Source organism: Lissotriton vulgaris, unplaced genomic scaffold, assembly GCF_964263255.1.
Source record: "Lissotriton vulgaris unplaced genomic scaffold, aLisVul1.2 SCAFFOLD_1187, whole genome shotgun sequence".
NCBI classification, from domain to species: Eukaryota; Metazoa; Chordata; class Amphibia; order Caudata; family Salamandridae; genus Lissotriton; species Lissotriton vulgaris.
Genome location: NW_028253979.1, coordinates 213,363 through 226,056, shown reverse-complemented (window position 1 = coordinate 226,056; position 12,694 = coordinate 213,363). Strand labels below are relative to the sequence as shown.

Below are 12,694 nucleotides of genomic sequence, written 5' to 3'. Positions count from 1 at the left end.
GTAAGTTTAGGATTGAGTCTTAAGTTCATTCTGTGAATCGGGCCCAGAGTCTGATCTGGGCTGGTGGTGTGACTGTACTATTCACATTGGAGCAGATCCCGTTTGATTGGAACATGGCTCATTGTCCTCTGTAGTGGTGTAGTGTTTACCTATGTTCTCTGTATTTCAGTGCGATGCCCTCAGTGCAACTGACTCTGGTCTCAGGCTTGCTGTGCCATAATCCTGAAACCAGTATGAACCTTATATGTTCTCATTTTGAAGGGCTGAGGCATAGGAATTAGGGCTGGGCTTTTCCCATTGAAGCAGAATCGGGATGAATTCCATACAGATAGTACCTGTGTAGAGTGGTACAGTGACCAAAAGATGATAGCATGGAAGGAAGCCTTCAGTGAGTGCCAGTGGCTGACCCTTATCCCAGAATTCCATCTGAAATCTGTGTATTCTAGCCTACTTTGTGCACATTCACATTCAGTGTAATCCCAAAGCTATAGAAAGTATTTAAGTTGAAATGCAATACACGTTGGTCAGATAAATGGGTGGCAGATTAATTTGCAATTGGACTTAAGTCATCCTTTTTTATTGCCTGCCAGTTGTAGTTACAGAATGTTTCCTGCACTTTGGCATAGGTTTTGCCTCCAGTCTAACCTGTTACAAAACATTGATGTAAGCGTCAGATAAATAGGTAATGATACATTGAATGTAATTGAAAAGATCTTTGTTTAAGTTGCAATGTCTGTGAAAATAGCTCAATTACCTTAGTATTCCAATCCGGGTAAAAGAGTTTCCAGTTGTGGGATGCCAAGTTTGTCTTAAACTCAATAAAGTGTTATTATTTCTATATTTTTTTTTTTTTTTGTTTTCATGTAGGTGAAACTGATCCAGAGAAAATCCAAATGAATGCAAGAAATGCCACCAAAGGAAAATATACTCTTTACTCTCTTGGTTTTGGTACAGGAGTTAATTATCCATTTTTGGAAAAATTGGCACTTGAGAATTCAGGAGTAGCTCGACGTATATATGAAGATTCAGACTCCTCTCTGCAGTTACAGGTATCATAGTAACCTAATTAACACAGCTTGTTTTTTTAAAAAACATTTGCTTATTGGTAATTCTAGCACATGTTCGTAGCTTAATAATTCTTACATCTCAATTATTACCTCTGATTACATCATTACAATAGTTTTCAGTGTGACTTGACAGTAAATAGGCATTCAAGAATTGCTTCACAACATCCTTCCACTTAGCTGTTTGATGGATACCCACATCATAGGATATTTCAGCTGTACTTCCTGTATAATGTTATATTGATAGCTCATTAGTGCGTACATTTTGTTATCAGTTATATAATCACACAAATGCACAGAAATGAATAATAAACTAAAAGATAACCTGTCATAACAATTTATAGGGTGTGCCAAACCAATCTCTGCAGTTGGGTGTCCTAGTGTTATTTTTGGAGGTGTGGTGGGTGGGGGGGCAGGTAGGTGCTCGGAGTCTGTGGTAATTGTGACATAGCTATCTTTGATGATTCGTAGAGACCATTTGGGGTTCAGGCCTCGGTATATTGGTTGCTATGTGTCTGCACTGTGTAGGGGTATATTAGGTGTGTTTTTCTAATTAACAACGCTTGTTAATGTAACTGGCATGCATTGAGGCATAATATTTTGGGCTTTTCGAACCTTCAATTTTGAACTGTCAGCTCACTAGTTAAAATTACAACTCCAAGGTTCACAAGCAATGAGGCCCCAGACAGAGTGAAAGATAAATATACATCCTAGTACAACTAGATGCATTGTTGTTTTTATAAAGTGCTGTCACAACACTCATTCATCAACTGCTGACTCATAAGAAGTGAACTTTTTTTGTTAAATGTGTTTTATTGTAATTTCAAATACAAATACTAATAGCATTCCTATACATAGGCATACAATAACAGAATTGCAAATATAAGGGATAAACATATGTTTTAAGAGGATACTTTTATTTTATATGAAAAAGAGTGAAAAAGAGGATAAAAAGTTGGAGGAAGAAAAGATGGAAAGAAAAGTAAGAGATACAAAGTAATAAGAGACAGAGAAAGAAAAGATTGAGGATTTAATGAGTTTGAGGAGAGAAATGTAGCAAAGGGTAATCAATATAGATCAGATTTGATTTTTGGGTGCAAATTTAAAGATGAAACTTTATGAATTATATGTTCATTAGAGTTGAAAATCCACTATGTGAGTATTGATAGTTTAGAAAAGTCTTTTCAGCATGAACGTATAAATTTAAAATCATGAGCAATGAAAATATCAAATAATAAGTGTTCAGCAAATAACTGCACAAAATTAGATGGTAACGAACTGAAAATATATTCTGTAGTGTAAGTGGTACATTACAGTTAAAAATCTTTAAACCTTTAGAGACCAAACACTTTTAACATGAGAGCAATTGTATAACATATGTAGTAAAGCACCAGTATATTTGGAACACAACGAACATGAAGGGGAAACAGAGAAATCAAATTTATCAATGGATTCTGAAGTGTTAATTACTCTATTATAAATGAAAGAAGTTATTGTGTAATGTGAACAGCTTCAGAGGCACTGAATAATTTACACCAACTCTTATCCCAGAAGAGTAGAGAGAATGAGAGAGATAAATCAGTCTCCCATCCCCATTCCAGAGGACATTTAGTTCTAAGGGAATTAGAGGATAACAATAATTTTTATATGTAGGCAACCCTAGGAATGGAGTCTCACAAAACCATATAAAAAGGGGTGACAGGTACTGGTTTGGCTAAGCCAAGGTCCATCTGATGCTTACAAAAGAAACATTGGATTGAAGTGAAAATCTGTTGATATTCCTTTACGAATGATTCGGGTAAATGATAAGGTAGTTTTAGAAATTCAGCATATACAATAGAGTTATTATCCAAAAATTGGTGAACAAACATAATACCATTCTCCTTCCAATGTTTAAAGTAAAAAGATCTATTATATACTTTAAGGAATTTATTGTAGCAAATAGCGGAGTACAAAAAGCAATGTTGAAAGTTGAGGATAGCACAAAATAGTTTGCGGAGTAAAAAGTGTGAATATTTAAAAATAGAGGGGCAGATTTACAAGAAACTGATGCATCTGCACAGATGTGTCAGTTTCCCTTTGAGTCCTTACGAAACCCTTGCGTCACCATGGATGCGCCTTATTCATAATACAAAACCAAAGGGGATCATGGACGGAGTGTTGAACATTGCAAGCACTCACCCCAGTCAACTGATCTGGGTTTAATCCATCATCATTCTTTAGCTCACTCCGCCATCCCCGTTAAGACATGGCCATATGCAAATCAGTCTGAGCCTGTGCCTCATAGGAACAGTCCAGCCCGAACTGCCATGCCATGTCTTCCCTGGACCGGAAACAAGCATACTGGAACTGGTTTCTGGCTAATCAGCCGTCATCAGCCAGGCTAGCTTGAATCCAGTGGCAAAGTGAGCAAGGGATGCAGGGGAAAAGGACAGGAATGTGCTGTATCTGAGAGATACAGCGCATTTCAGCCCTTTTCTTTTACAATAGGGCAGTGAATCAGGAAGGCCTGCGGTGCTACCCTATGGTAAACCCTTATATTAAAGGTAAAATAGAGATGGTGCAAAGAATATGTGAAACAATCATTATTTTTATGGTAGTAAGTATCTTCCACCATTATAAATTTAATGGGGACCATGATAGGAGTAATGCTTGTAAAATGGATTTCAGCATTGTGAAATTGTGACAGAGTGTGTCCTTTATGGTGGGGTAAAATCAAACAGCAAGGTATTTCATTTTTAAGGAACACCACGTGAAGCTGGAATTAGCAAACATGTATTGATAGCAGAGGGAGTTCAATGGTAAAATTCCAGTTTTAGTAAAATTAAGTTTGCATCTGGAGTGTCAAGAGTATAATGAGATCTCTTGTAAGAAGAGAGGTAGGGAGGTCAAGGGAATAAATTAGAACATCATCCGCATATGCAGATAGTTTAACTTCTAAAGAATCCTGTTGGAAGCCAGTTATAGGGGTATTATTTTGTATGAATTCTGCAGCACACATAGCAAGAGAAATAAGGCTCTCAGGGTTGTTTATGTGCAGGAAGATGTCCCTTTCTGTGTGAATACAACCCTGCATGCAACACAGGCACCCTGCAACATGGTGCAAGGGTGCCTGCATTGGCTCTTGGCAGCCATAACATTGCCAGCACAGGGGCAAAGGCAAGAATGCGCCGTATAGTTTTAAATATGGCGCAATCCTGCCCTTTGCCTGTCACACAGCGCAGCAAGGTGGCTTTCTGCACTAGATAGATATGCCCCATACTGTTTTATAAAAGAATTGAAAGGCAGTAGATGCATCAGTATTAAATATTGAAGTGCAGATCATTGATAACAGGGCCAATAGATTTACACTCAGCTTCTATTGTTAAGTAGCAAGACCCCCATGAAACTTGGATAATTGTAAGGAAAAGTAAAATATTACAGGCATCAATGGTAGCAATTGTGTTAAGTTCAGATTTAGTTTTAGCCAAATCATGAAGCATATATGAGGATTTTGAGGTGAAGTAGGCATGTTCGACTGTGTTATTATGTTAGAGTAGGAGATCTTTAGCATTTAAATTCTTCTTTCTTCTGGCATAAGTAAGTTATGGTGAAAGTTCCAAAAGAAGCCTTAAAACCATCCCAGTAATTATCAATAGATGTGTCTTTAGGGTTATTGAAGCAGAAAAATCATATATAGAGTCATTAGCTTCAGTAATACATTGACTTTCAAATAACATGGAGTTATTATATTTCCATCTTCCCCTTTTACAATCAGTTTTAGGAAAATCAAAAGACTACAAAACAGGGGCATGAACAGAAGGAAATATGGAGCCAATTTCACAAGAGGGTAAAGAAGGAAGCGCTGATTTAGTGACCAAAATATGATAAGTTTGCAACACTGTGTGATGAACATTAGAGAAAAAAGAAAATTCGGAATCATCTGGGCTTTAGGTGCGAATAATGGTTGAGATGAGATAGCCAAATGCTTTATATGATTTTTCTGGTTTAAATTTGTATTTAGACTTTCTGTCCAAAAAAGGATCAATTCATTAAAATCCCCTGGTATAATGATATTGGGATTAGAGATATTGATAAGTTCTACCTTATTAGAATGCTAAAATCCTCGAACAGAATTCACAGGATGATACACATTAAACAAAGTAACGTTTGTTATGAATAGTAGCATTGACCTGCACCCATAGACGTCAGTAGGACAATCAGTAGGACATTCAGTGGACATAACCTGTAGTGCAAAAGCTTTATGACATAAAATAGCAACACCACCCTTATGATCAGTAGCAGGAGAGAAAAACCCTGCCCCCATTGTCTTTTCTGTTTCACCCCTTTGCTGCTAGGCATGACCCCCCCCCCCCCTTGCTAAGCCTTTTTTTTGGCAATTTGGGGTTGTTTGCACTTAGGCCCATGTAACTTTCTGTTCACATAAGGTATCCACATCAAATTAGTGTGCTTTTATCCCACACCTTGAGGATTCTGCAGGTACCCAGGCTTTGGGGATTTCCCTGGAGAGGGCTCAGAAATATTAGCCAAAATACTGTAAAATTATGTTTTTCCCTGCAAATGGAATCAACAAAGGGTTTATGATACTGAAATCACCATCATCTCAACTTTCAGGGACAGGCAGACTTTTGTTAGAAAAACACATTTTTCAACACAGTTTTGCTATTTACTGGCACATAGCTTATGTTTGCTTTTTTTGTGCTTTCAACCTGGGTATGGAAATGGGTATTAAAGTAATAATGAAAAAGGGTATTAAAGCAATAATGAATCCCAGACAGTTATACATTTCTGCAAAGTAGACAGAATTATGTATTCAGCAAGGGGACATTTGTGTAGATCCTTCAAGGTTTTTTATAGAAACTAACAGTTGAAAATAAAAGATATTCAAATTAAGTTGAAAAAAACAGCCATTTGTGCCAATGTTTTCACCTGTAACTTCTTCTCAGTATGACAATTTTTTTAAAGCAATAACCTGTTACATTTGCTGGATCCTTCAGGTTGTGGGGATACATAGGGCTTTTAGGTTCACCAAGAACCCGAAGAACCCAGGGCCAATAATTGAGCTGCGTCTAGCAATCGTTCTTCATTGAGTACCGGGTATACTTCAGTTCATTTGGTAAAATATAAAGAGTGAAAAATATGTACCAAGGAAACCTATATATTTCCAAGATGGGAATAAAGTATAGAGTTTAGAAACATTGGTTATTTGCACATCTCCAAAAGTGTGGGTATAGAAGCATGTGAATTAGAGGTAATTTTTAAAAATGGCTTATTTTTTACAAATGTTCTTACATTTGGAAGGTAGAAATTCAAAGAAAGTGATTTGGTAATACCACTTGTTCTACTATTCTATTCAAATGGTACCTCACTTGTGTGGGTAGGCCTAGTACCCGCGACAGGAAACATCTCAAAATGCAATGTGAACACATCACATTTTCTCAGTGAAAACGGACCCTTTTTTTGCAACATGCCTAGCTGTGAATTTTGGACCCAAGCTCAGCCGGCACCTAAGGAAACCTAGAAAAGCTATACATTTTTTAAACCTAGACATCCAGGGGAATTTAGGATGGGGGGACTTCTGTGGCTCCCACCAGGTTCTGTTACCCAGAATCCCTTATAAACCACAAACATTGTAAAAAAACAAACATTTTCCTCACATTTCTGAAATGGAAAGTTCCTAAATCTGTGGAGAGCTACACAATTCCAGCCACCCAGCATTACCCATGGTCTCCCAATAAAAATGGTACCTCACTTGTGTGGGCCTAGTGCCCACGACAGGGTATAACCCAAAACATACTGTGTAGACTTCAAAATTATTGATTACGAACAGACCTTGTTTTGCAAGCGATTCACCTGCATTTTTGATCCTTGGCTCGGCGGCCATCCAGGGAAACCTACCAAACCCGGACATTTATAAAAACTAGACACTTGGAGGAGTCCTGGGAGGTGTGACTTGCGTGGACCCCCCAACGTTTTCCTTTCCAGAAATCCCTGCAAACCTCAAATTTAGTTGAGAAAAATCACATTTCTCTCACATTTCTTTGTGGAAAAGTTGTGGGATCACTGGCATGACAAAAATGTTCTACCACCCAGCATTCCTTCAGGTCTCCTGATTAAAATAGCACCTCACTTCTGTGGGTGGGCCGAGTACCCGCGGCAGGGAAGAGCCCAAAACTCATTGGGGAGACATCAGAATTTATCTATCACAAAATGACCTGGTTTTGCAGGGGGGTACCTGAGTTTTTGGTCCCAGGCTAAGCGGCCATCTGGGGAAACCTACCAAACCCACACATCTACTGAAAACTAGACACCTGGGAGAGTCCAGGAAGGTGTGACTCATGTGGATCCCCCAAAGTTTTCCTACCAGAATCCACTGCAAACCTCAAATTTAGCTTAGAAATCACATTTTTCTCATATTTCTGTGTGGGAAAGCTGTGGGATCACTGGGCTGACAAAAATGTCCTACCACCAAGCATTCCCACAAGTCTCCCCAAAAAACTGGCACCTCATTTGTGTGGGTGGGCCAAGTACCCGCAGCAGCGAAGTGCCCAAAACGTATTGTGGAGACATCAAAATTATCAATTACCAAAAGACTTGGGGGCCCATTATGATGTCGGGCGGATTGCCCCCCTCCAAGCTGGCGGTAGCCACCGCCAGCCTGGCGGGGGCAATCCGCCCGACATCCACACTAGTTTTCCCCCCGCCATATTAGTATGGCGGGGGGGACCTCGGCGAACGGAAAGACCGTCCGCCGCTTTTCCGCCCCGGTCGCCTTGCGGCCGGGGCGGAGAAGGAATAATATGGTGGCGGTGTCTATCAGACACCGCCAGCCATATTATGATGGTTGTTGCTAAGTGCCTTTCCGCGGCGGCGATGCCGCCATGGAAAGACATGCGGTCTTCACTCTGGGGGCCCCCTGTGGGCCCCCAGAGAGAAATATAGGTGGGGGTGCACACGGGGGGTACCAGTGCTACCCCCCTTCATTTGCATTAACAAAGCACCAGGCACCGCGCTGTGCCTGCCGCTTTGTTAATGCAAATGCTGAAATGCATTTTTAGCATTGTGGCAGGCGGTGCAGAGAGCACTGCCCGCCACAATGCTAAAAATACAGGATGTGCCCGCCACTGTGGCGGGCACATCCTAATACCCCCCACGGGACCCCCGCCCTTATGGCGGGTGGTCCCGAATTCCGACAGGTTGGCGGGCGGACAAAGTCCGCCCTTCATACGAATGACCCCCTTTGTTTTGCAAGCGAGTAACCTGTGTTTTTGATCCCAGGCTCGGCATCCATCCAAGGAAACCTACCAATCCTAGAAATTTCTGAATCCTAGACTCCTGGAGTAGTCGAGGGAGGTGTGACTTGAGTGGATCCTCCAACGTTTTCCTACCCAGAATCCCCCGCAAACCTCAAATTTAGCTGAATAAAATCACATGTTTCTCATATTTCCATGTGGGAAAGTTGTGGGATCACCGGGCTGACCCAAATTTCCTACCACCCAGTGTTCCCCCAGGTCTCCCGATAAAAATGGTTCTTCACTTCTGTGTGTTTGGGCCAAGTACCTGCATAAGGAAAGGGCCAAATATGTATTGTGGAGGCATCAGAATTATCTATCACAAAATTAACTGATTTTGCAATGGGCGTCACCTGTATTTTTGGTCCCCGGCTCAATGGTCCTCCAGGAAAACCTACCAAACCCAGATATTTCTGAAAACTAGACACCCAATGGAGTTCAGGGATGTATGGCTTGAGTGGTCCCATCACTGTTTTTGTACGCAGAATCCCCTGCAAACCTCAAATTTTGTCAAAAAAACATTTTTTCGTCAAATTTCTGTCTGGGATCACCGAACTGGCACAAAGGTCCTGACACTTAACAATCCCTGCAGTCTCCTGAGTAAAATGATACCTCAGTAGTGTGGGTGGGCCAAGGGAAGGGCCGGGCCGAAGACGGCTGTAATGCCAGAAACCGGTCCCCGGAAGCTTGTTTTATTTCCAGTAAAAGAATTGGCTTGGTAGTTTGGTCTGCCCTGTTCCCATGATGCACTGGGCCAGGTACAGACTAATTTGCATGTAGCCAGGTTCTGAGCTTGGATGGTGCAGTGAGCTAAAAAACGTGATGGATCAAGCCCTGATCTGTTGACTGGGTAGGAGTGTTCTGTTTAATTCAGATACTCTGTCCATCACCGCCCCCTTTTCTGAATCGTTTTGTCCACCACAAGCGTGGAAGGGTATGCTCAGATGTGAGTCCCTTGCTCACTGCACCATCAGGATTCAAGCAAGCCGGGCCGAAGACGGCTGTAATGCCAGAAACCGGTCCCCGGAAGCTTGTTTCCTTTCCAGTAAAAGAATTGGCTTGGTAGTTTGGTCTGCCCTGTTCCCATGATGCACTGGGCCAGGTACAGACTAATTTACATGTAGCCAGGTTCTGAGCTGGGATGGTGCAGTGAGCTAAAAAACGGTGATGGATCAAGATATCCTTTTCTAGTGAAGAAACTTTAGTGGGCATGTCCTGGAGAGAACTAATGTTCCATTTTCCATAATCCTCCCCTCCATAATGATCCATCTCTCTTCCATCTGATGCAGTTTTTTGTTGAAAGCGCATATAAAAGGGTGCAAGCCTCTAGCCTCATCAAGAATACTATTCAAAATTGGATTATTAGAAGATATGATAGCTGAAAGAGGGTCATTTTTCACCCATTTGGACTTCATTACAGCAAGCAAGTCACTGGCTATCTTGACTTAATGCATATTACTGTGAATACCCCTCTGAGAGGGGTATTCACATGCAATAGTCTTGTTTTTTGTTTTTCATAGATGTTTTTATTGCATAAGAAACAAGAAAACACATGGTGATAAACAGGTGTTTGCTGTACATGTGACAAAGCATAAGCATGTATTGGTTAAACCCTATCCCACTCTTGATAACCCTCAAGATCCGCCCTCCCCCCACCCGTTCACAGATTAGCAACAAAGTCCAGGTGATATTGGCCCAAGCATCATTGTGTATACCAGTTATAGGAGCACATAGGTCTCCACCAAATGTGTTCCAGATCCCCCACATTTAAGCCCACTTGCCCAGACAGCCTCTGCTCTCATAGATCACCCTCTCCGTCTTCATAGACCAATCCATATTTTTCTTTCAGTTGCTCAGGTTCAGTGGCGACTCAGCCTACCAGCGCTGTGCCACATTATGTTTAGCTACCATTAGTCCCATTGTGAGACAGAGGCAATCCATGCATAGGAGATTTCTTTCATCTCAGATTCTTAAGAGGCACTACTTCGCTGAATTCTTCAATACACACATTGTTGATGCAATCAACAACCACCACCCAGTGAAAATAGATCCGACCTCGACCAAACTTCTTAGGACAGAGCGCAGTGTCGTTCAAACATAATGACACCTGTGGAGAACCTTAAGCTACACCAGGCAGAATCTTGACCTGATAGCCACCTCCCGAGGGGATGCCACTGCCTCCAGCCACTCATTGTCTTCGAGTCTCCCCAAGTCACGCTCCAAACTTTCCTGCATGCAGGTCGAAGGGTCTGGGATTTATTTAAAAGTTTTTTTATATGTGAGTGAGATCCCTTTTTAGGTAGTCATATAAATATCTGTCTTCAAGTGGGGATGAATCTGGGATCTACTCGCCCAAGGGTAACACTTTTTGGAGTGCATGATGGATTTGGAAAAAGCGGAATGCCTCAGTGGGTGCCATTTAACATTTCCTTTGCAACTCCTCGAAGTTCAGTACCTTGCCTTCTTTCCACTAATCCCCCAACCTGAACAGACCTATGCGGTCCCATTTATCAGAGTCCCCATGTAAGGCCTGAGTACCCAATTATGCGGGCCTGTGTAATCATTCCACTCCAGACCAACACATTCAATACTGTGTGCCAAAGTAACAGTCATAGAGGGCTGAAATGCATGATACCCCCATAGATGCCCTTGAGATAACCTCTGGGCTGCATGATCCTCCTGTCCATTCTATAGGCTGGCTCATTCTCCAGCAGGTGGACCCAGTGGTTGATGACAGTGATTTGTGCGCCCATTAGTATTTTTGGAGATCGGGTAGAGCTATCCCTCGATCATACCGTCCTCTTGATAGTTTCTGGATTGCTTGACGGGGAGGGGCCCAGCCGAAAGAATTGTGCTAAGTGTACTCTCTATTGCCCGAAAGTAGGGCTGCAGGACTGGGTAGGGAGTGTTTGAAGTGTGTAAAGAAAGGGTGGGAGGGCCATCATTTTAAATAAGGCTGCTCTCCCTAGTAGGAATAGGGGCAAGGTCCTCTAGTGTTTTACATCTCCTCACTATCGTGTACATGGATGTTCGCGATTGTGTGTGTAAAAAGTGTCAGGTTGGTGGTGACAAAAAGCCCCAAATAATGGAAACCATCGTTGACCACCTGAGCATCACAGTATTTAGGTATGTGTGGTGCAGGCGCATGGAGGATATAAAACAGCATCTTGTTATAATTGATGGTACAGCCAGAGTACTGGCAACCGTTTGTGAACATATACATGACCGTATATAGGGTAAAGGATGGATCAGCGCCATGGAGCAGGATGTCATCTACATAAAGGAAGATTCTGTCCTTCCAGTTTGTGGTCTACCAATGCACCCTAACCAAAGGATCACTTTGAATCCAGGCTACAAATGGCTCTTGGACTAAGGCACAAAATAGGGGTGAGAAGAGGCATCCCTGCCTTGTACCCCAACGAAGGGGGAATATCCCAGACATGCCTCAATTCACCGTTACTTGAGCGAGGGGATCAGAGTAGAGGAGCCAAATTCAGGGGACAAATCAAGGAGCCGAAACCCAGATTCTCTAAGACTGCATACATAAAGGACCATTCCACTGTGTCAAATGCCATCTGAGTGTCAAGGTATAGCCAAAGTGCATCCTCAATGATATTAGCCAGCCAGCCCTGGCCTCCATGCAGTTTCCATAGATTTAGCGCATTATTCCTACCCAGCATTAAGCTGTATTGATCTGGATGGATCAAGGAGCAAATCACCTTGACCAAACGTGTAGGTAAGAGCTTACCAGGATATTCATTTCTGCATTTAAAAACAAAATGGGACTGTAAAAAGCACACTCTTCTGATGGTTTGCACTCTATATGGATAATAACTGTGGTGGCTAACCTCTGGTCTGCAGACAGCACCCCAAGTCCAGGTCCTCCAGGTACATCCACAGGAGGTAAGGTGGGATTGTAGTATCTATGAGTTTGTAAAGCATTTGAATATCAGAAAGAAGTTCACTGGAGTCCTCCTCTGTGGCTATGTGAGGCGGTGAGTACAAGCAGGTATGGTAGTCTGCAAATACATCAGCCATTCCCTGTCTGTCTTTAGCACACTCACCTTATTTTTCAGGATCTCCTGAACCCATCAGGACAATGCTTCCCACCTAGCTAACCACGCCAGTAGTCTCCCAGCCTTATTGATCACCTGTGTCGGGAGGTGGCAAGCCCTTGCGGCCTCTGTTGCAATATTTTTATACTCTTATTGCCTCAAAGATCAAATTAATGTTATGGTTCCCTGATCATCTGTTGTGAGTTCGGATTCCTGTGCCGGGATCTCTCTGTCAATCGTTTTCAACTGGGCTCTCTTTTCCCTCTTGTGACTAGCTATCATC

General features: G+C 42.1%; 1 protein-coding gene across 1 annotated transcript in view; it reads left to right on the top strand.

Moving 5' to 3' along the window:
* LOC147660703 (inter-alpha-trypsin inhibitor heavy chain H3-like) overlaps positions 1-12,694 on the top strand; it is a 234,398-nt gene that overhangs the window by 173,731 nt on the left and 47,973 nt on the right. The window contains exon 11 of the mRNA XM_086951524.1: positions 868-1,049. Within this exon, the coding sequence (XP_086807650.1) occupies positions 868-1,049 (182 nt within the window). The remainder of the gene's footprint in view (positions 1-867; positions 1,050-12,694) is intronic.